Source organism: Pleurodeles waltl, chromosome 9 (assembly GCF_031143425.1).
Source record: "Pleurodeles waltl isolate 20211129_DDA chromosome 9, aPleWal1.hap1.20221129, whole genome shotgun sequence".
Lineage (NCBI taxonomy): Eukaryota > Metazoa > Chordata > Amphibia > Caudata > Salamandridae > Pleurodeles > Pleurodeles waltl.
In genome coordinates this window covers 578,952,998-578,977,061 of record NC_090448.1, presented here as the reverse complement: position 1 = coordinate 578,977,061, position 24,064 = coordinate 578,952,998, and the positions used below count along the sequence as shown (strand labels likewise).

Sequence of the window (24,064 nt, the reverse complement as noted above, 5' to 3'; positions counted from 1 at the left end):
AACTGTTTTACTATTTTTGGATTATAACATTGTTGGTAATTCACTTTCTGTTAGGCACCAGTAATCAACTTTCATATTTAGATACTTTGTTCAGAAATTACAGTCATGTTGTTTATTATCCTGGGTGCAGAAAAAGATTGCTCCTGTGGGTTATTACCAATGTCTGAACTAAACACAACGTGTGAAAGAATGTACATGTAGTTATGTTAACTTTAAAGTGCAGTAGCGAGAAAATCAAGACTGCCTTTTAGGTCTTGCCTGTCTCTTGGAGATATGCATATCTATTCTATGGGCTTTAGGCACACCCGTCGCTTTTCATTGGTGCCTTTCAAAATGTCTTTCTTTTGTTTGATGAATGAGTGCCCTTTGTCTTCCTTTTGGTGTGTTTGCCATGCCCATTCAGACTGACCCTGTTACATGGATCATTTTGCTTTGGCCCATTTCTCTTATTTTCGACACACTATTTTTACGGGGGAGCTCAAAGCGTTCCGTCAGGTGTTGTAATCTCTCTTTAGGCTTCAAAGCACACCCATGTCACGTCAGTTTCTTTCAATGGTTTGTGAGCTTGCCTTTTAAAATCTGCTCGCTTTCATTAGTGAAAGGCATACATAAGTCATGCCTTTTCCAGTGTTTAGCGCTCCTCGAGCTCAGTGACCAAGTACTGAAAACATACGAGGATCCATGTGTTCCGTCTGGTTTCTGGACTACTTTTTCTCTTTTTTCCCAGCACGATCTAGCAGGACAGAAGTTGAGCACTTTGCATGACATCGACCCTGTTACATAGTTAATTGCACTTTTGCTGGTTACATAGATAATTGCACTTTTGGCGGTTACGTGGACAATTGCTCTTTTGCCAATAGGTTTCACTACGAGTGAACTTTTATTTCCCCTTGTGTGTCTGCTTTGCACTGATGGGGGCCGTCAGCTCGCTTATGTGAAACTTGTACTTTTCATTTTATATGGCAAGAAAAGTCCAGTTAGTTATGTGAAACTGTTTTATTCCCATTTTCAATTTATGTGGCAAGAAAAGACCGGTTTGGAGTTTACAATGCTAATTACACCAGCTCAAGCAAACTCGAGACCGATTGCATTATAAATGCTTGTTTTTTGTTGGTTTCTGGCTAGAGCGTAAGCACCCGTATTTTGGGGTGCTGTTGGTTTTTGGTTGTAACAGGAGCGCTCATGGGGCATCATCTGCTGCCTAGAACCACTGGGCCAGATCCACTTCACAAGCGTATCACTTTAGTTTCTACACTAATTTTAGTTAAGGGCGTCAAGATCTGAGCTGCGTTCTAGACTTAAATTGTCATTTAAATTAGGAGGAGGATTTTTGTCTGTTATTTTGAGACTTTGGTGGGGCAAGTTCCTATGATTAAAGAAACTCTGAATGAAAATTACACTCCTGTCAGTTGATCCCAGAGTCATTGTTAAAAAGATTAAAGTCTGCCAGGTGAGCATTTGGAAATGTGAGAATCAGAAATTTTCTAGCTGTTACACAATAATTTTCAATTCTAGCCTGTTCACGTGGATTCGATTCCGGGTGGCTCAAGACCACAGATGGTCCCAATGAATTTAGTGTGGGTGGAGCAGAACGGTAATTCCAGTCCACTGAGCAGGCTTCGAGAGGAGTCTGCTCTCGCCTGCTCTAGTCCCTTGTTAACTCCCAGAGTCTACCGACTGCCTGAGGACCAGGCGCTGGCTCAGTGAAATGGCTGAGCAAAATCATCCAGTGAAGAACCAGAAATCCCCCCACTGATGAAACGGGGCAACGTGCAGCAGGTAAAGTCAGGGCTAAAGCATGTGCTTTTTTTAGTGGTACCGCATCAGCCAACGAAAGCCTGACAAACGTTTCTCTGCCAACCGCAAACTGCGGAGCCATAGTAGAGTTCAGAAACCACAGTGCCAATGCGCAACCAACAGAAAATGTTATCAGAATTTTCCAACCAATCAGAAGCCCACCAGAGCAAAATAGACAGTTCTTTCTCTTCTTGATGATGAGCACCTGCTTGCCATCGCTGTCGCTCGCGTTGTGTGCGTCATTAATGTTTGTCTGATGTCGCTTATAGCTTACCCTGTTGAGTGTTAAGATTTCTTATGGGTGTACTAAATCCACCAATCGGAGATAGGTTTCTCATGGAGCATTTTACGAGCGCAGTCCCACTGTCAAGGAGGTGAGATAAATCTTCCAAATTGAAGACTCTGACCAAAACTAAACAAGCATTTGCAATGCAATAGGTCTCACATTTGCGAGAGTTAGAGCTACTGGCCTTGTAAATGACAATGCCTTTTATTTATGTGTTTTGGTTTGGAGTGTAGGGGATGTATGTGGTGTGAAATAGTAATTTGTGGTTTACATTTCAATTGTGCAGTGTGTAATTGTGTGATACCAAGTGTATTTGTGTAGTGGAATTATGTGACATGGTGAATATATATGGGTGAGAGCTGCATAGAATAGATAGAAAAGAAGATAGAGAAGGATAGGTAATTTAGGAACTGGTGCAAGCTTCCCTCACACAGAAGGTACAATGCAAGCTTCCCTTACAGAAAAGGTACAATACAGGCTTCCCTCACAGGGACGGTCCATCACAGGGAAGGTACAATGCAAGCTTCCCTCACAGGAAAGGTACAATGCAAGCTTTCCTCACAGGAAAGGTACAATGCAAACTTCCCTCACAGGAAAGGTACAATGCAAGCTTCCCTCACAGGAAAGATATAATGCAAGCTTCCCTCACAGGGAAGGTACAATGCAAGCTTTCCTCACAGGGAATGTACAAAGCAAGCTTTCCTCACAGGGAAGGTACAAAGCAAGCTTCCCTCACAGGGAAGGTACAATGCAAGCTTCCCTCACAGGGAAGGTACAATGCAAGCTTCCCTCACAGGGAAGGTACAATGCAAGCTTCCCTCACAGGGAAGGTACAATGCAAGCTTCCCTCACAGGGAAGGTACAATGCAAGCTTCCGTCACAGGGAAGGTACAATGCAAGCTTCCCTCACAGAGAAGGTACAATGCACGCTTGCATCACAGAGAATGTATAGTGCAAGCTTCCCTCACAGGGAAGGTACAATACAGCTTTCCTCACAAGGCAGGTACAATAAAAGCGTACCTGCAAGCATCTCTCACAGAGAAGGTACAGTGCACGCTTGTGTTACAGAGAATATACAGTGCAAGCGTCCCTTACACGGAAGGTAAAATGCAAACTTTCCTCCCACTGAAGATACAATCCAAGTTTCCCTCAGAGAAGATACAATGTAGCTTCTCTCACAGAGAAGGTAGGATGCAAGTATCCCTCACACAGAAGGTACAATGCAAGCTTCCCTCACAGAGAATGTACCATGCAAGTTTCCCTCATACATAGCAGATGCAGTAGAAGCAGCAGCAGTGCATGCTTCCCTCACACACAGCAGATACAGCACAGGCAGCAGTGAATGCTCCTTCACAGAAGAGGTACAATGCAATCTTCCCTCATACACTTTGCAGCTACAATACAGGCAGCAGTACAAATTTAACACACACACAGTGCAGATGCAGCACAGCAGCAGTGCAACCTTTCCTCACAGCAGAAACCGCACATGCAGCAGTAGAGCAAGCTTCCCTCTCACACACACCTGATACAGCACAGGCAGCAGCAGTGCAAGCTCCCCTCACACACAGCAGATAGAACACAGCAGTAAGGCAAGCTTCCCTCAAACAAAACAAATATAGCACAGCATCCGTGCAAGCTTCCCTCACATACAGCAGATAGAGCACAGCAGCAGTGGAAGCTTCCAGCACACACAGCAGGTGCAGCACAGACCGCAGCAGTGCAAGCTTCTCTCACAAACAGCAGATACAGCACAGCAACAATGCAAGCTTCCCTTACTCAAGGAACAGATACAGTGCAGGCCGCAGTGCAAGCTTCGCTTACACACAGCATGTACAGCACAGCCACAGTGCAAGCTTCACTTACAGAGAAGGTGCAGTTCAAGCTTCCCTCACAGAGAAGGTATAGGGCAAACTTCCCTCACAGGGAAGGTACAATGTAGGCGTCCCTCACACAGAAGATAACATGCAAGCTTCCCTCACAGAGAAGGTACCATGCAAGCTTCCCTCACAAAGAAGGTACCATGCAAGCTTTCCTTACACAGAAGGTACAATGCAAGCTTCCCTTTCAGTGACGGTAGAATAAAGACTTCTGGGGACCCCCACTTAATCACTACTGGAAGCCAGAATCCCACTGAATCATTATTGGATTCCGGAGACCCCTACAATTCATTACAGGGACCCCGACCTAAGCATAATCGATCATTTGAACCACAAAACACATTTAAAAAAAAAAAAATGTATCAAACAAACAATTGCTGACACATTTTATTTGATTTGCAAACACAAATAAATTAAAACAACTGTAATTTTGGTTTGAAGCTCAGTAAGGTATCTTCATAGTGGATTTTGCCAATGTATAGAAGCATCTAAAATCGACTGAGACAAGCCTGACACAGAATATATAACCCTGTTACCCAGGACTATGTGATTATGTGATAGAGAATATGGATAGTAGGGAAGCATTGGGTACATAAAAACATATGTAAATTGCACAAAAATATGTTTTGTAATCTACTGAGGGAACATAATCTCTGATGGATTAAATCCCCATTTTGCAAAAAAACACAATGCATCAATAATCTTTGGTATAAAATGGCCAAAACCGGAAGTGGTTGCTTGTATTCCCCTTAGAATGTGACGCTTCGAACCTGATTGATCATGCTGGAGCACGGCCAAGGCTGTGTCTGGCCTCTGTCTGGAGTGACGTAGTGAGAAATGAGTAATTACCAGTGACTGAGGTTAAGTTCAGCAATCCAACCGTCATGTGTTTTCCTAACCATGATAACTATCAGCGAAGCAAAGAAGTGTGTGGTTCTCACATATTTAAGCAATGGAATGGGTCAGTAGTGGCCACTTCCCTTTGGACTTAAGAGTTCCACAGATGCCCTTTCCTAGGTGGCTCTCAAGGATAAGGAGATGTTGCCTGGTGGGTTAAGAGCCCAGTGTGACACCACTTTCAAGTATTTACGATGCCAAGCAGTCAGCGCCATGTGTGCAGTGGAGATAATTTCCCCAGTGTTATTCCTGGCTCACAACATGTAGGTAAGGGTGATGTGGAGGGAGGGGGGGAGGGTTAGGACAGAGGAGCTGAGAACTGATTGCAGAGTGAGGGGTAAAATCTTCAAACCTGTCATAAAAAAAGCAAACAACACCGGAGAATGGCGGGGTGAGGGTAAGGAGCACACAGTGGCAGAAACAGAATTATATGGAATGTGAGAGGGCATTTAACTGGCTGGCAAGACTATGTGAAAGGTAGAGAAAGAGGGAGAGTTGAAGAAAGAAGTGAGAGAGTCAGGAGAAGAAAGATGCAAAGAAAACGATTACCAGTACTATCATGGCTGATCAAGGACTACCGGGCCGATTCAGCCATGCATAGACTGTGCCGCTGTGCACTACTTCCAGACACCCTACACGCATGTCCAAGATTAGGTGGTCAGGTTTTTATTTTTTGAAGTTTTATATAGCGCTAACTCAACCCAAAGGTATTGAAGCGCTTTACATGAGCACCAGTTACATTACACAAGGAGACATTCATTTTTTGGTAGGTATAGAAAGATTGTTATTTGCCCAGAATCACAGTATGTTGAGCCGGCACCAAGACTCGAAACTTGTTCCTCAGCTCCAAAGTCGGCAGCCCAGGCCATTGTTCTGTTGCAAAATGGTGAAGCATTAATTTGCATAAAGTGAAAAAATACACCACCGCTGCACACAATTGCCAGGTCATCATGCAAGCACTACAGCTGAATCACTTCCATGACACGGCAAGGAAATGACTGATTTAGTCAAACTCTTGAAAATAGCACTGCAGTTTTTTTTTACCCTGTGCCAATAAAAAGTGGTGGATTAAAAAAAATTAAAAAAAACAATATCCAAGTTGGCAGAGGCCTGAAACCCTACTAATAGATTAATTGAAACTTCTTAATCCCACGTTGTTCCCAGTTGTGGGCAATTCAGTGAACAGCAACTTTGTTAGTCAGGCATGGATTATTCCCCATTCAGTTTGAACAAGATAAGGTGACAGTTGCTTTCTGGTCATATACACATGGATGCCGGAGTCGCATAAGAGAGAGGGGCGGAAGGGGTTACACATGATTGAAAGCAAATGCCCGGATCAGGCCTGCTGACTCTTGTACAATCCCTGCCTGCACTTTCCGGGCTCCACTGAAGCAGAAAAGAGGCCGAATTCCTGATTTTAATTGAACGCAGGGTAGAGAGGGAGGGCCCAGCACAGCTTTCTGTCTCCCCTGTCTCTTCAGGCAACAGCAAGAAGAGTTATAGAAAGGCTGGAAAATTATACATTGTCTTTCCAGGCAAAGGAGAAAAGTGTGCACATTCAAGATGCTGAAAGGCAGAGTTTGGGAAATACAGGATGCACCATTGATGGCATTTCTAGTGGTTGAGATTGACGCCAAGGGGAGGGGGCCAGTAAATGTGACCAGATAAGATTTACAGCCCTGTTTTTAGCAGAGCTCAGAAAGATGAGCGCTCCTTTCCAGTGCTCTAGATGAAAGATCAAAGTAGTCACTGAACACATTTTAAAATGGTGAGCAGTGTATTTAGATAATAGTCAATCCGATCTCCTGGGAAGAGACAAAAAAGAAACAAGCATTTGCAATGCAACGGGTCTCTCGTTTGCTCGTGTTAGAGCTGATATCGTTGTAAACTCCTAACCGGACTTTTCACTCGTAATGAAACCTATCGGCAAAAGTGCAATTATGTACGTAACCAGAAAAAGTGCAATTAACTGTGTAACAGGGTCGATATTATGTAAAATGCTCGACTTCTGCCAAGCGAGATCGTGCTGGGAAAATAGAGAAAAAGTAGTCCACGAGCCGGACGGAAAACAGCGAGCCTCGCATGTTTTCAGTACTTGGTTGCTGCGCTCGAGGAGGGCTATCCACCAGAAAAGGCACGACGTATGCATGCCTTCCACTAATGAAATCAAGCAGATTCTGGCAGGCAAGCCCACGAGCCAATGAAAGACACTGACGTGACGTGGACAGGGCTCCGAGCCCTTTTTAATTCCTAAAGCGTCTTGCTTAGCAAAATGCATGCGCAAGCGACGCAGGCTCGACCCTAAAAAGGTGGGACAAAGAGTAAGATTGCCGAGTAGCAAGCAAGGATATTAAAGGACACTGGCATGCACAAATCACAATGACTGGGTGGAGCGGAAACTCACAAACCATCTACAACAGGTCGCAAAACAACAGCGCAAGCACTGTTTAGGCTCATCCTAAAAAGGGCTCAATGGGAGGATACAGCTGTGTCCATCTTAGAATGGCGGATTTTCTTTTACAGGAAAATATGTAAATTACTAGTGTATGCATGATTCTTGAATTAAGTACTTTGAAAAGTTTGTGCATGCATCCCATCATATTAATAGTGATTTTAGGAAAATAGTGAAATTAACTAATGAACCCGTTCTAATCGATATACATCATGAAGGGAAATAGGCAAGAGTAGGTACCCAAAAACCTTATTTCTTGATATACAGACATTTTGAACTGTCGTCTTCACCTGTGATGCTGCATTTGCAGATTCTTCAAAGTCATAATTGTAAAGGATGGTTATTTATTGTTTTTCAGAGGCTATCGAAATATTTGAGGTTGAGCTAGTAGTGAACTGGTTTCGGCAGGAACTGTGCATGTTTTGGACTGCTTTTTATTGGGCATTGGGTCCCTTGTCCTTCATTCCCAGTGAACTTATTCATATGATAAAGTAATATTTAGCCTCGTTATTAGCAAATGTAATCCACACTGTCATGATGTAGTCACTGATTTTACATTTCTGATTATTTCCGTTTATTTCCAATATTGTGCATGCCTCTGGTTTGCCCCATAAAAGCCTTTAAAATGGGCATTTTCTTGGTGTCATGTACAACATCCCGTTTCTTGCTCCTATATTGATTTTTTTTTTTTTGTGATATGGAGACAATTTGTCACCAGGGGATAACATTAGAGGTGTTAACTTGCTAATGGGTGATGCAGTAGCGCTTCACATTGATACGCCATTGTGGCTAAGGTGGTCCAGTTTGTGCTAAGGATTACAGAATTGTGCCTGGTCTTCTGTATGTCTCCCTAAGCAATTACTTGATTTTGGTGTACCCAGTTTCCTTCCGCACACTTGCTTGAGTTATGATTTTTTTGTGTTCGTTTTTAGTCACACTGGTATAGCCATTCTCATACTCGGGTATTTTTTATATCCAACTGGCTGGCTTTGGAATGAGCTGTTAACCGATCCTTGTAGCTTTCCGTATCCTAGTCCATTAGAAACGCCTTTGACATGTGGCTAGCTGCTGCTCAATTTATGTGCAGCCTTTGCACATTCTAGTCTTGTCGGATGGAGATAAGCAGTGACTGACTATCCCAAAAGCTACCATACTGTTGAGCATGGGCAACGAGCGCCAGACAGCTGTGTAGTGTCCGTTTTTTGGTTGCTGTAATGGTTATTGTTATTCCCTGAACAACATTGTGATCTGGATCTACAAAAGACAGCTCTGTTGAGTGGCCCTAGTATCACAACACGTGTTTTCTATAAGGAAAACAAAAAGGTGGTGGGTTGAATGTTTGTTACTCAGCTTTTGGTATTTACTTAAGGCTGCATTCCAATCTATCATTTTGCTTTTTGCCTCTTTAGTCAGAGACTGGCTAGAAACTCGGTTGAGGCAAACATGTATTCCTGAATCAGACTGCATGATCCAGTGTGTAGTAATTTTATAGCTGTACAATTCCTGGCAGCACGGCACCCAGGATAGTGTGCTGCATGGCCAACCCCTTATAAGGTCCCAAAGGCGAGGCCTGTTGGCTATGCCAGTGATAGGTTGTACTTGGGCAAAGCACATGGAAAACAAAGTGGTGCTATACAGGACTCTAGGAAGTGATGGCACAGCACGAAGAACACAGGCCCTGGCACTCGACCGGCAGATATGGTAATCCAAATCTCTGCTTCTGACAATCCGACACATTTGGAAATTTATAGGCACTCATGTGAGGGAGTTCGTCGTTTTATTAGCACATAGGCAAAAGCCACACAGGTAGAATGCTCACCCAAAGTGTGCATAACTGTTTATTAACAGCCAGGATGCATAATTATTTTTTATTTGATATTTGACCTCACTGCTACTATTTACACCTTTGTATTGCTGTTTTACCATTGGTTTAATTGCAGAATATATATTTTTTTGCTTGAGCCGCCCTCTTTTGTTTATTTTTATTAATTTTTGAACATTATGTAGTTTGTGGGGTGTTCACAAAAGTAGCTAGTGTACCTTAGGCTTGTAGTACTGAACTGCTGGTTGCTCCGCTGTGCACAGCCTCTCTGATAAATTCTTGCACATTTAACCCGTGTCTGGCTGGGTGGACAGTAGGTTAGTGACCTTCCTTTTCAGAGTTTGGCAGCAGTTTTTGAGATCTTTTACAGCTTTTCCTTGATCAAAAGGGTACAATTTTTTTTATATTTATCTGTTTCCGTGCACTTCATTGCTTGGTTTTATCGCAAGAAAGTGTTACACTAAGTGTCACAAATGTGGTTGTTGAATGTCACTCATAAGTACACTGAAACCATGGGAATGCCTCGAGTCGTGCAAGGGAAACCGAACTTTTTTAGGTCCAGTCATTCGGGGAAAGTAAAGACGTCTGCATCTCTGCATTATTGCTACAAAGCACCAGGGCCTACAGCTTTCAGCCTGATCCTCAAACCTATCTCAGTGCCACTCTCCTTTGAGCCAGAAGCAGCGCATGTTTCATACATTACTTTAGAATTTCCATTATATCACCCAGCCGCGCCACTTAGGGGAACATTCTAGTACTCATGCTGGTTAGCACATTCATGAACAGATTTTTGTTCAGTCGGAACACCCACAGTTTTCCATGTCTCATAGGAGCATAACGCAAGGTTTTTCCCCCACATGGTGCATTCCCTACTCTATATTCCAAGTCGAATAAAGTCCGTATTTCGTTGTTGAATTAGTAAATATTTTATCATGGCATTTGGCAGTGTACTGAAACGGCCAGGGCTGAACTCGGACATGAAGATGTGGGCATTGAACCAGGGCTTATTTAGTGCCCACATTTCTGTCTTTTGCTGACTGGAAAAAAAAGTCTGACCTGCCTGTCATATGCTGGAGCTGCAAATATATGTCACTGGAAGTGGTCTTTGTGACACAGGGATAAAGCAGCTCAGTGGATGCTGCTGCTTACTGTTGGTGCCCTCGGCACAGATATCATTTCATTCTTATTCAGTGAATAAATTAACCACTTTGTACTCTTGATTCTCCAGAAAAGCAATAGCAAGTAGTCAAGGCGCCACTTACTTGCATTTAACAGTTTGAGTAAAAATGTAAATGTAGATTTATGTAGCACCGCTTATCACTCACGAGGATCTCAAGGCGCTGTTCACGGGCATAGGTTAATTAAGTGATTTGCCCAGAATCGCAGGACTTTGCACTGACGCCAAGGCTTGAACCTGTACCTCCAGCTCCCGAGGCGGTTGCTCTGACTGCTGCACTACATCCTTGTTTTATTGCATGTGAACCAGGATAATGTGATATATAAAATGTTAACTATCATATTTCCTACTGATTTTGTTTAATTTTTGTCCAGTAAGGCTGTAGTTAAGAATCTTCCAAAGGCAGGATTAATTTCACGTATATTCAGAGGCCCATGCTTCTTGTGCTAGTTTCTTCAAGTGTTTCTTAAGCCTCATCCATCATGGAGTGCCTCCACTTTTTACATCCCTCTTCAAGGTATACTTTGTGACTCTCCGCATTATGAGAATGTACTTAAACTGATGTGTCTGTATTTTTGGAAATTAGATCTGTTCCTCACCTTCAGCTATATTCTTGAATTTATCATTAACTTGATTTGGCGTTAATTCTGACGTACTATTTCTCATGGCTTGTAGAGCTTTTACATGTGGTAATATGAAAGGGACACAGCTTGGGAAAACCGGCATTGGAAAAGGTAATGGATTTCAGCCATGGATTGGCCAGTGCATTTTCTCCTCCTAGTTAGCCGCCACAATTTGCTCTCATCTGCAGCAGCTGTGTTTGAATGCATAAGATATAAAGAGCTGTCCTCTGGGTACTCGTCCATTTGAGCACACAGTGGAAGCACACAGCCTTCACCAGTGTTTTTAATGTACTTAACCTTGGCATAGTGCCATTCAGTTGCCTTCCCTGTACCCGATAGCAAGGGCGTTTATGGTCTAGCTTTTAACATATAACATTTTATTATTTAAGATGTGGATCTATAATAAAGATGGTTGCATTTTAATACAAATGTAAATAACTTTAAAGAAGTTAAAATTTAAAACCTACCATTTCATTTTCTGGACACAGCAACAATTGTTAGGCTTTTTCAATGGAGAGTAGGTTAAAAACTGCTAAAAAGAGCTTTCAGGTGCTGTTGGTGCATAAAGTGCAATGCTGGGCAGATAGAAATCACATGGTTAAGACATTGTAGATCATTATTACAATGATCACGTTTCATATCATTAACATTTATTTTTTGCCTAGCATCTTTTACACTCTTTAATGGAAGTATATTCATTTTTAATAAAAGAATCGAGCGACAAATTTCATGATCTAAATTCTATGTTAAAAAGGGATGCGGTTTTTCGTAATACAAGAATAGAAAATGGGATTGTATTTAACGTTCTTCGAGCAAAAGTCAGTGTCTAACCTAACGCTAATATTACCTGCATATTGTTTAAAAAAAAATCTTTTAACTGCTCATTAAACAAAATTGGAACATCATTATACTGATTTGAAATATAACCATCACATAGTAACATTTGTATGAAAAACACTATTGTCTTCCTTATTGTGGAACATTTCTGTGAACATTAGTTTTCACAAGGTATCTTCACTACGGATTAGATGATGTTCACAGCTTATAACGGCTGCTAATCCATGTGCAAACGTGCTAATTACCTCCAAGCTCCAGCCTGATAGCCTGCTTAGCAGCAAGGGTGTTCAAATTACACAATGTGTGCAGAGTTGTACCCTCAGTGATTTTCATAAAGGACCAGTTCAATACCTCAGTGGTCTTCATCACATACATGATGCATGGAGTACCTGCAATCGATAAATCAACAAGAGATGAGAGAAGTGTCTATGCTCTAAAGCATTACGAAAAGTTCTCAAACCATTAGCAAGAGATGTTGCTTTGTCAACTGCTGAATGTGCTCCTTTTCACTGAAATTAGTGGAAAAGATTTTCCTTAGATAAGGATACGTTTTTGTTTTTTTTATTTCAAGAGTGTTTTATTTGGATTTTATTCAATAGGAAAAATAACATAAATAAAAAGAAACAATACATTGTATGATAAACGTTTTTACAACATCCAAAATTCTTTGTCAAGGTGCCCTTTATATTTTAAAACTTGACTTTTTATCATATTTAACTTTAAAAAATGCCCTTGTCTGTATTGTTGGAGGTTAGTCACATGTTTTTGTAGGCCCTTAGGTGTAGTGTCTAAGATTGCAATATTGTCTGCGTAAAGTAGACTCAGAATATTCCAGTCCTCTCTTCTTGGATCATCACCCTCTTGAATAGATAGCGCCAAAGGCGAAGGAAACATAGATGTATAATGAAAACAAAAATGGAGAGTCCATAGATCCCTGCTTTAATCCATTATTAGTAACATTTCTAGGTGAGACCTTGATCTTCTCCGAAAAGGACATGGCACCTGTGTGGAAAGCAGTCGCTAACCACAAGAGATTATGAGGCACTCCTACACATTGCAGTTTTGGTCCATACCTTGATCTCTCTGCGCAGTCAAAAGTGATGGAAAAATCAATAAAGACTGCATAAACAAATTGTACACGGATAGAGAGACATTTCTCTAGAACTAATTGGAGCATTGCAATGTTATCTAATGTCAAACTATTGCCCTTGAAATCTCCTTTCTCTATAGGAACAATTTCATTGTCAACCACATAGCTATGGAGATGCTCCAAGATACTTTTAGCAAACATTTTCCCAACTCTGTCCTTTGAGATTATGTGTCTGTAATTCCTAGGAAGGCTTTGATAGTCTTTTTTTTTATACAGATAAACACCAATCTCCCCATTGCAGGACTTTGGGATCATACCATTTTCATAACGATATTTAAACACAGGAAATAAACATATGGCCCAAAGGGATGCTTCACTTTTTATTACAGACATTAGAAATTCATCGGGCCCCATAGCTCCTGGTGATCTAGTACCTAGAATAAAACTCTTTATCTGAGTAATTGTGGGAGGACCATAAATATTCCCTGTAACTGGAGTGGGATATTCAGAAAAAGGAGTGTGAGCAAAATCAATAAAACTAGACAGACATAATTCTGAGAAATATTTAACCCATTCTCCCTCAGTAATTAGATTTGATATTGATCTAACCCCATTACCACAAGAATTTGCAATGACGTTAGGAATTTTCTCAAGTTTATTTTAGTAGGCTCTCTGATTTCTGTCCATTTAAGAACAGACTGATGCTTTTAAGTCCAATCTTCAGTCTAATTCCTCTCCTTTTCTTCTCATTTTCATAAGCTAAATTATCTTTTTTCTTAGAGAGAAATATAAGATGTGCATACTGACTAATCTATCAATTTCTCTAGTCTGGATAATTTAAGTGGGGAAGGACTTCTTATGCAACCTACTCTTGAGTTGTAGGCATCGCTCCAAAAAATGTCTTCACATGAGATCTGTATGGGTCAAGAAAATTTTGTTCAGAAACAGGGATATTGCGGTTTGTGAACGCACTTTTAAGTTGGCAGTTTTCCTAATATTCAAATGTGCTCCTGAGTTAGATTTATTTAACAACGCAGTATTACCCTGCATGTTCCAAGGCTTTCAGGTACATGGCAAATCTTTCATTTTACACCATCCATGGAGAGACATCCCAGTCCTCTCCTCGAACAGTCCCTTACCACCCCCCAAAAATGGTGTAGCGTATGGCCAAATATTTTTTCACCAGGGTCACAGCACGTTAAACCTAGACTCCCCACTGTCTCGGCCAGCTGCTGACCTAGGTACTTTCTCTCAGGCTCTGGAGTAGGAGTAGCTGCTGGAGGCAGCTCAAATTGAGCCCCACTGGAACCATTGAAGTCAGTGAGGCGAAAGGTTGAATTGATCATGCTTCTTGGGCATCTGTAGTTGTAGCAGGTAATGAAAGAAGGCGGACAGTGTGCAGTACAGTATGGACTGTTCAGGGCCACATAGATTAGCACTTTTGATTGGAGACAGTGAAAGAACTACAACCCTCAGTGCCACTCCTAATATACATTAACCTGGAAGGGGGAGACTTAGGACGGTCGAGAAAGTGAAGTTGCAGCCAGTGGCCTCTACCCGACCCATTACTCCACCCGATGATCATAAGCGTGCATAACAACAAGAGATAGCCACAGCAGAGGTGGCATAGCGAGTGAAACATTGCTGCAGACGTATACGGATACATAAATGATTTTCCTGAAATTCTGTGGTGAAAAATCATAGGTTTCTCACTCTGTGGCATATGTTGAAAGTTTTTGTTTGCTGCAAAATACCAGAATGTATAACCTTGGTGAGTGCAGGCACAGTGCAATTGACTAGGCTCCAGTCTGCGCACTGGTTGGTGGGGGGAGGCGGGGCATTGATTGCGGTGCCAACAGCCCTTGGCCGTGTTGGAAAGGCCGACTAATAGAGAGGGAGTTGTGGAGAGGGGAACGGGCAGGTTGAGAAAAAAGAGAAAATAGTCACTCATATGCACTGCATAGAAGGGTCTGACGTCAGCAATAGAAGGATGCATCATGGATTCAGATTATTTAGGCCGAATATTCCTTGATGGGACAAACGAAAAGCAAAGCAGGAAAGCTATTGCATCAGGAATTATACAACTTAACTATACTATAATAATGCACAAGGGCTAGACCTAAAACTCACTTTATATGTGATCATTTGGAAACAACAGGTCTCCAAGTCTGTAGCTGAGATCTAAAAAGAAACTGTAAGAAAATGAACCAAATATGATACAAAATTGGCCTGCCTATTCTCTTCTGTAGGTGAAATGACGAAAATTGAGGGAAGTTGGGACTGCAGATACCATGTGAGCAACTGGGCGGTGGTTATTCATAGTGGGTGAGAAGAAGTACAAAATAGTTTTTACTTTCACTGGTGGTAATTTATCAGCAGCATAGGAGAGTGATGGGGAAATGCTTTGTGTGTGTGTCTTCACAAACTGTGTGACAAAACATCTGTTTCTTCTACCTGTCCAATAAAATATTTCTTTCCTCTCTAAGAACCAGAGTGCACCACATCTCCACAGATGAAGGAGACTTCAGCGACTGAGGGGGAGAGACAGCCTGTCCCTGGTGCGGTTCAAATCACTAACTTTGAGACTGTTTGCTTTCGCAAAGACTCGCTCTGAAGTGGGCACTAACCTTCTTGCAAGCTTCTTACTGCATTTAAGTTTTCTTTCTTTTGTGTTCTGGCTGCTCCCTGCTCGACTGTACTAACAGCTCAATTCCCAAGTTTTGAAAAGCACATACTTTAACACAAGATGTCGGCCTACGTTGTACTCTGGAAATGGCATTGTGTCTTTCTGCTGCTTACAAAAGGAGCACCGAAGGCTGCCTGAAGCTTTGCTTTTCACTTTCATTTCTTGTTCATGTTTACACTGTATTTATTTTCTTTGCTGAAAATCAGTGTTATGTATGGAACTGTAGTCCAATCTTTCCTGGTAATGAAACACATTACTTTTCTATCTCATGAATTGTTTCTGCATTAGTTTATTGAAGTGGCGTTTTCATTGTCGGTGTCAACCACACTTGAAGCACTCAACTTTTTCCCCGAAAAGCCGCCATTTCATGTGCAGCCTATGAGGTTTTAAGTGTCTGCTTTCATGTGTATAAGTTAAAACATCTCCGTGAAATTGCGCTGTAGCTGATTCAGGCACGTTCTACCTCATTTCCTCACTGTAAAAGAAGAGACTGTGTGGCTGAGATGCAGCAGCTTTTGTGTGATTTTAATAGATTTTTTTTTTTTTGTTTAATTTAGCATGAACTTGACCCAAAGGCATTAGTGCGCTTGATCATCATATTAAGTTACACAAGGTTAGATTGTTTTGTTGGGGTTTTTTTTTGTATTTTTTTTTTAGGCACAGGGAAATTAAGAGTCAGATGTACGACTGTCAGCTTTTGCAACTAACAGATTGCAATTTTTAGCAACTCACAATTTGTGTGTCGCAAAAGCTGATGTACAGGGTCTCAAACACTGTTTGCGATTCCTAGGTGCGTCACAAGGGACCCGCCACATTAATATTTATGAGGCAGGTTGCAACTTTCAACCCATTAGGAATGACTGGCACTCACAGGGATGGTGACCTGCTGGAAACAGCAGACCACTGTGTCTGTGACTTTTCTTTTTACTTATTTAAAAAGCAGACGATGGACGGACTGCTGAACAATGCAAACATTCACCCCAAGTCACAAAGATCTGGGTTTAATCCATCGTTCTATTGCCCACCACACCACCCCAGATGAGCCCAGCCATATGCAGATCAGTCTTGACCCTGTTCCCCATGAGAACAGTGCAGCCTGAACTGCCAAGCCAGGTCCTCCCTGGACTGTAAACCAGCATCGTAGGACCAGTTTCAGAGTATCGCCCTTCATGAGCCTGGCTAGCGTGAATCTAGTGGCACAGTGAGCACTGGACCCCACATCTAGGCTTACCCTTTCCATTTAGGGCCAAAAAAGCAAAAAGAATAGATAATGGACAGAATGCTGAACAATGCAAACATTCATCCCTAGTCATAAATACCTGGGTCTAATCAGTCATTTTGTTGCCCACCACACCACCCCAGTTTGGGCCCCGCCATATGCAAATCAGTCTTGACGCTGTTCCCCAAGGGAACAGTCCAGCCCAAATTGCCAAGCCAGGTCCTCGCGTGACCAGAAACCAGCATCATGGGACAGGTTTCAGGGTATCACCCTTCATCAGCCAGGCTAGCTTGAATCCAGTGGTGCAGTTTATATAAAGCAGTTTTTTTAAATGCAGTCCGTTTTCCTCAAAGGAAAACTGGATGCATTTAAAAAATAAAAATTAAAGAATTCTGTTTCATTTTTAACAGTAGGCAGTGGTTCGTGGGACCACTGCCTGCTCTTAAAAAAATATTTTCACTACCATTCCCAAAGGGGATGGGTTCCCATGGCGACCCCTTCCCATTTGTGACTGGCTTACCACCTACTTGAAGTAGGTGGTAAACTGCAATTGTTTTGCAACCGCATTCTGGTTGCAAAACAATCGTACATCTCCCTGCGACTTGCTATTAGGAGGGATGCCCTTGACATGCCCCTTCCTAAAAGCGACTCGCAAACCCTATTTTGCAAGTCAGTAATAGATTACAGACTCACAAAATCGAGTTTATACATGCCAGAGGCCTATTTAGTGGTCTCAAACGGGCCGAATCGCCATTTGCGGCCGCTAAAAATAGTCATACATCTGGCCTTAAGTGAGTTAACCAGAATTGCAGGACGTTGATCCAATACTGGGACTCTGACCTGGTTCCCCATTCCCAAAGTTGGCAGCTGTGGCCTTTAGGGCAGTCTCTTATACACCTTAGAAACACCCACCATTTGTCCAGCCCCTCTGAATGTTGCCTCCTCCTTCTTACACATGCTGGTAAATCCTATCCTATTCGTAGCTGGTGCTGTTACCTCCTAAGCTGTAGTAAAAGTGTTGAATTCTCCTTTCCTTGCCTCAGTCTCAACCAGTGCCATCTCCTCTCCTGGGTCACAGAGAGCTCTGTAGATCTGTAGGTGATATTGCTGCAAAGATTCTTTCACATTTGGAGTTCTCAGTTTTTTAATGCTCAGCCCTACGAAGTACCACGTGTCAGGGGTTAGACTAATGCATTTTAATGCTGGTGTCTGCATCACACCATTAAAATGCTTTTGCCACACATTCATAGCTCTCTGACACACTTTGGGGATCATGAAGTGCTCCAAAAAACAGCCTTGTGCACAGCACATAATCTCTTTATTGCTGCACTGCCTGCAAATCAAGTTATCCTGCCGGCGGACATCTTTTGGTGACTCAGCAGTGGTATGCATAGTTTTTTGAGCCACAAAAACAGAATTGTGCTCCTCTAGCAGCACTACCCAGCCTCTGTGAGACACACATGTTCCCCCTTGTATCATCCTTTGTGGGGGGACCTTTTAACGGCAGTGAATGGGGGGAGTATTTCCTGTAGTGCAGTGGTTCCCAACCGGTGGTCTGTGGACTGCTGGGGGTCCGCAAAGCCTCCTTAGGGCTCCGCGACTGCTTAGAAAATTAAATAATATTAACAGATTAGGTCCCTAGATTTCAGTGATGACTCAGAGGGGTCCCCGGATTCCAAAAATTATTCAGTGGGGGTCCCCGGGTTCCAATAGTGAAAAAGTGGGGGTCCACAGAAGTCAAAAGGTTTGTGAGCCACTGAGAGTGGCTGGCCATAGTGTGTGAAAAACATATTGCAATGCATGTTGGTCAGACATAAAATATTCACATATTTAGGCCACTACTACCTGTCAGCCAGATTGCAACACTCCCGAGTGAGGGGAGGAGAGCTGCCTGTAAATCTTAGTCCACTGAAACCAAGCCTAGAACTGCTGCCTTCTAATGCCGTTTCCCCCCTGACCAACCCGGCACAACCGCACCCCCAAGACTCCTCGCAGGTCAAGAGAAAGGAAACATGCAAAGTCTCTTGTAAAGTGCTGTAGCACCTTTGGGTAGCGATCGTTGTATATAAGTATGCACAAATAAATAAATATTAGGTAATATCACCCATCTGTCACTTCTCAGAGAATCCGAGTGAAGCGGTTGATTAGCCTGGTATTTCCCTCCCACGGGCCTCAAGCTGTGATGACTGTCCCCGCCCCTAAAGGTTGAGCAGCTTGTGCACAAGACAGGAAGTGAGTATTTATTGTACACTTGGTAGAACTTCCTGCTTTTCGGTGGGACAGTCGTCTGTTAAAAAATTACTTAATGTGACAAGCCCAAGAAAACACCGCTTGCTCATGCGATCAAGGCTGGACTATAGTACTCGAGTCTTCTGGTTTCTCAGCCCACATGTCCTATTTAGAACATATCTAGCGAGCCTGGATTGTCACTTAAAATTCAGGAGAGCCTGCGATTCCAGGACAGAAGGCAAGAACAAATCTCAACTTTTCTGTCGCTTCAGCAAACCCTATTCTTCGACTTGCAGAACATAATTTGTCTCTGCTCTAAAGTTCTTAAGTGTCTAATTCCAGGCACTCCTGATTTAATCAGTTAAGGAGTCTGGGAAATAGTGAGTTAGTTATGCGTCTGTGATCATTCAATGCATTCAAGTGAGATTGTCGGAATAAGAAGTGGTATTCCGGTCCTGGCTCTGCTGTGCCCTGGCACTTGCATCTTAAAGAAATAGGCCCAGATTTTTGAAAAGTGGTGCAGCACCACTTTTCTTGCACCCCTTAGCGCCCCATAATGCCACCACGTGTGTGCGGTATTTAAAATATGGCGCACCATAACAGTAGTCCGCTGGACTAGCGTCATAATTTTTTATACTAGTCCAGCGCTTTGCAGGACTAGCGACAACAATTTTGATGCTAATCCTGCCAAGCACCCAGAGGCCCATGGAACACAATGGGAGTCTCTTTTTAACGCCTGCACTTAGCAGGCGTTAAAAAAATGCCGATAAAATTGGGGCAAAGGAATCTCATAGATTCCTTTGCATCATTTTTACGGTCCCCCTAGTGCGGGAATGCTCCCCCTTGCATCCATTATGCCTGGCGCAGGCATAATGGGGCGCAAAGGGTTACAAAGTGGCACAATGCAAGCATTGCACCACTTTGTAAATATTGCACAGCTTTTTTTTTTTTTTTTTTTTTTTAACTTTCAGCACCACATTAGTGTAAAAAAAAAAAATGCTAATTTGGCATTGGAATTGTGATAGGCCACTATAAATCTGGGCCATAGTGTTTTACTACTTATTGGAAGGTAGCTGACAGGGTTGGCTCCTCTGCAGTGGCGAAGAAGCATCGCCCCCCGGGCTAAGCCAGGAGCTGAAAGATAAAACAATATTTCCTTAGTTTTATCTTTCAGCTGCTGGCTCAGCCGTCAGCAGGTGCAGGGAGGGGTGGAGCTGGGCCACGGGAGGGGGCACAGGGGAGCGGAATCTGTGCATTAAGTGTGCATGTGTGTTTGGTCGTCTGTCTCAGGCCTACCTAAGAGAAACTGCACAGACCCCAGAGCAGTGGCTGAGCTGCAGTCCAAACCGCACAGCTCAATCCTGACGATGCTCTCATGCTAGTTTTAGCATGGGAGCAGGGCTAGGATTGCTGGAGAGCCTGTGCTGGTGTCTCAGTGAATGCTGGGACTCCAGAAGAAGAGCAGAGTAAGTGTTTTTTCTTTCTTCTTTTTTTCCTTTCTTTTTCTTTCAGTTACACCCCTCCCCTTGAGGTTTGCTGCCACTGTTAACCGATCTCAGCAGTGGGCATATGGACAAGTTATCACTAACCCAGACATTCACACAATCAAACCCCGCTTCCTAACCATTGCTCCCCCAGCCATATGCTCCTTCTAGACTTTGGCTGGAAAACTAGCCCCCCACCTCATCCCCTCCAGTAAACCCGCACACTAAGCAGGTACCAGGAAGGAGCACATACTTCCTAAGGCCGTCTCATCTGAAGAGAGCACAGCGACGTGCTGCACAGTAGCATGGCTTCCGATAGCATGTGCAGTAATGAAACTTCATTTATATTTGAGAAAGTTTCTGTTTCAAATATGATGGATTTTAAATCCAGAGAACCAACTTGAGGTGATTTTTTTTCATGTGTCTGCCCAGGCTGTTCCCCACACATACAGTACATGTGTACAGTAATGCTCCTTTGTGATCAGCAGAGACAAAGAGTGTGACCACCTTCCTCTCGCATGACCCTTACAACCCACCCACCCAGCTCTTTGGCCAATATCACTTTTGCCCTTCGTGTCTCTGGGCTTAGTCCCTAAACCTTTGTCTCCCTTTACCTGTGCCACATATTCTTTTCCTGTTCCCTCGTTGTTCTTACCCTGTGGTGCAGTATAGTGTCACACACAATGCAGTAAATGTCACACATGGGTACGCTAAAGACATAACAATGTCACTCTTAGGCATACAAAAAACTTGACAGCTATAAATGCTTCAAGAACTCTAGTTGACCTAAAACTGAACAACTGCCACAAAAAGGGAACAAGTGAGTGAAAAAAAAGCAATTGAGGTGCAGTTTCCTATTAAATTGGGACTTATTCACAGGAAACATAAATTTACCCCACTTCAGAGACACGGACCATCAGCAATTCGCGCATCACTATTATATTTTTAAGCAAACCATTGTGTATAGTTCAACCACTGTTTTACAATTGGGCATTTGCTTCTTAGTCCAGCAGTTTTCTTTGACATTCATATACATACAGATACACATATATTTACACACATCATGACACAAACTGTAAAAAACTGTCACTACACACAATATATAAAAGCGTAGCTTGAATCACTGATGGTCGGCATCTCTGAAGTGGTTTAATACATTTTTCTCTGTGAATAGATCAGTCATCCTGGATATTGCATGTCTATTGTTTTTTTTTCCCTTTCACTTGCCCCTTTTGGCAGCCATTTTTCACTATTTAGTCTTTAGTATCCCCTAGGCCATTGGTGTTATGTGGGCAGACCCCTCAGGTTTCAGTCAAAAGCAGCAGCCGGTAATAAAGGTTGGGTTTTGGAACAGGATTTCAGTTCTTGGTCAAGTTTTCATTCCATCTAACTCCCTGTCTAGTCTTGGAGGCTGGATTGTTAGAGTACCTTTGTAAGCTAAAGTGAAGTAGCAAAAAGACAAATTCTGTGTTGTAAACTATGCAAACAGCTGTCTTATCAGAATACATATTATAATAATTGATTGATGGGAAATAAAGGATGTAATAGAAACCTCTATGTCCCCAACCTTTCGTGAATTCAACTGGTGCAAGTTTTATTTTTTTACCATCAAACACATTGTGATACAAAGCACCATAATTTGAAATAAAAAATAAAACAGTAGCATAATCTGTAATCCCCCAAATCGTTTGCAGATAGGATGGTGAGACAGAGTATTCCATCCACAAAAAATGAATGGAACACACTCCCAGCTTTGGTTGAAGAAGTGGGTGGTACAGTCTTCCAGTTGTGGTGAATGAAGGGCGGTCTTTCAATTGTGGAATGCAGATGTGACAGTCTTCATTGGCTATGGTAATTAGAAAGCTCTTCTATTAGTTCTGGGTTAATATTTCTTTTTTCTCACCTTTGATAAATTGCTATAAAAGGCTTGAGGAGTGATGAGTAGCTAGATGGACAACTCTGAGGTATTTGTAGAACGGAGTCCCACCTGTTGATGAACAGATAGAACAGCCTTCTGCAAGATGGACTTAATAGAAGAGCCTACTGGTTGAGGTCGGTGGGTTGCTTGCATGGGTGACTGAATGAAAGTCTTTTAGCTGATGCGCAGAGATTTGGGACAGGAAGAAGGTGCCACATGTATATAGTTTTCCTTTGTTATTCCTCCGTGCCATGCAGGATTTAACTTTTTTCCCTTTGGAATGTCTTGCTCTTTGATACTGAAATTACTCCATCTTCCTGTTGTTGTCACCTTCTCCAAGTTCAGGTGAAAACAGTTCTGTTAGTGGGTGCAAGTGGCTCTATTAGGAGAGTTGCTTGTCCCCATTTCACACAGTCCTCATAGTGGGAATGGTTTTCCTGTTAGGGTAGTAAAGGTTCAGGAGCCCTCTCTAGGACCCTTGAATATGGTCACCGTATGCAATGAGAAGCCCCTGCACAGGGCATACTGACAGATTGCTTCCTGAATCTGTTATGTGGTAGGTGAAGGACCAGGCAAGGTGAGTCTTTCAGAGTATGTGGACCGTCTTAGTTCCAAGAGAAACTAGCTATGAGTGAGCTGCCATAGGTGAAGGTTTGTTGGATACTGGATGTGGCTGTATTTGAACAGTTGTTACCTGTGGTCCACACTTTACTGGGTTCTTGATCTGTATGCAAACTGTTAGGAAACATAACAAAAAATGTTCAAAAAATTCTTACTATTCTCGTCGCCGTTGCTGCATCCTCCTGCATCCTCCTGCCGCCTTGCTCCGCTTCTGGTGTCCCAGCATTCACTGGAGCACCAGCACAGGCTCCCCAGTAACCTCGACGCTGCTTTCATGCTAAACCTAGCATGAAAGCAGTGTCAGGATTGGTCTGAGTGGCTTGGACTTGGACTGCCACTCAGACACAGTCATGGGGGTCTGTGCAGTTTCTGGAGAAACCTAAGTGCGCATGTGTGTTTGGCCGGCCTCAGGCACCCCCTCCACCCCCATCTCCAGAGGCCCAGCCACCCCCCTCCCTGCACTGCTGTTTTATTCTCCATCTTCTGGCTCTTAGCCAGTGGGCGAAGCACCTCTGCCATTGCGAAGGAGTCGCCCGCCACCCCATCCTATCATTACATATATGTGTTCTAGTCTTCATCATTTTCACATTAAAGTTTCTAAATTGAATCATGCTTTTTGGCTTCCTTGTCGTGGTTGCTCAGTTTACCCTGAAGTGTGTATGTGCACCAGTGTACCAATAGTTTCTTAAATTTCTAAAGGAAACATTTGTCTTCATCCAGTATTTTGTTACCAGTCACACAGCAGTCCATAGACCCTTGAGCTAGCTCTTTACCTTTGCTTGCAAAGGGTCTTTTCTTGTCTCTAGCATAGGTGTTACAAGCAACTAGGATGAACTTGTACCAAAAATCACTAAAAGCAAACAGTGGTAATAGTGATATTGGCCTCTGACAAATGAGCTGTTTTTCATGTTCCATCTGCTGCTCATAATCATCCATACCAAGCGTAAAATAGGAGAACAGAAATTGTTGTTACGCAGCTATTACGATGTACTGAAACACCCATAAGCAATATCTTTCCTTGCCCACTCCATTTATTTTTAAAAGACCTT

General features: G+C 42.7%; 1 protein-coding gene across 4 annotated transcripts in view; it reads left to right on the top strand.

Moving 5' to 3' along the window:
- The window catches only part of CCDC9 (coiled-coil domain containing 9), a 364,568-nt gene that overhangs the window by 288,534 nt on the left and 51,970 nt on the right, over window positions 1-24,064 (top strand). For 2 of the 4 annotated variants that reach the window (XM_069207570.1, XM_069207571.1), the window contains exon 14: window positions 15,345-15,416. The exons of 1 other annotated variant lie outside the window; for it this stretch is intronic. In XM_069207570.1, the coding sequence (XP_069063671.1) occupies window positions 15,345-15,416 (72 nt within the window). The remainder of the gene's footprint in view (window positions 1-15,344; window positions 15,417-24,064) is intronic. One more of the 4 variants, XM_069207572.1, reaches the window with a different exon arrangement.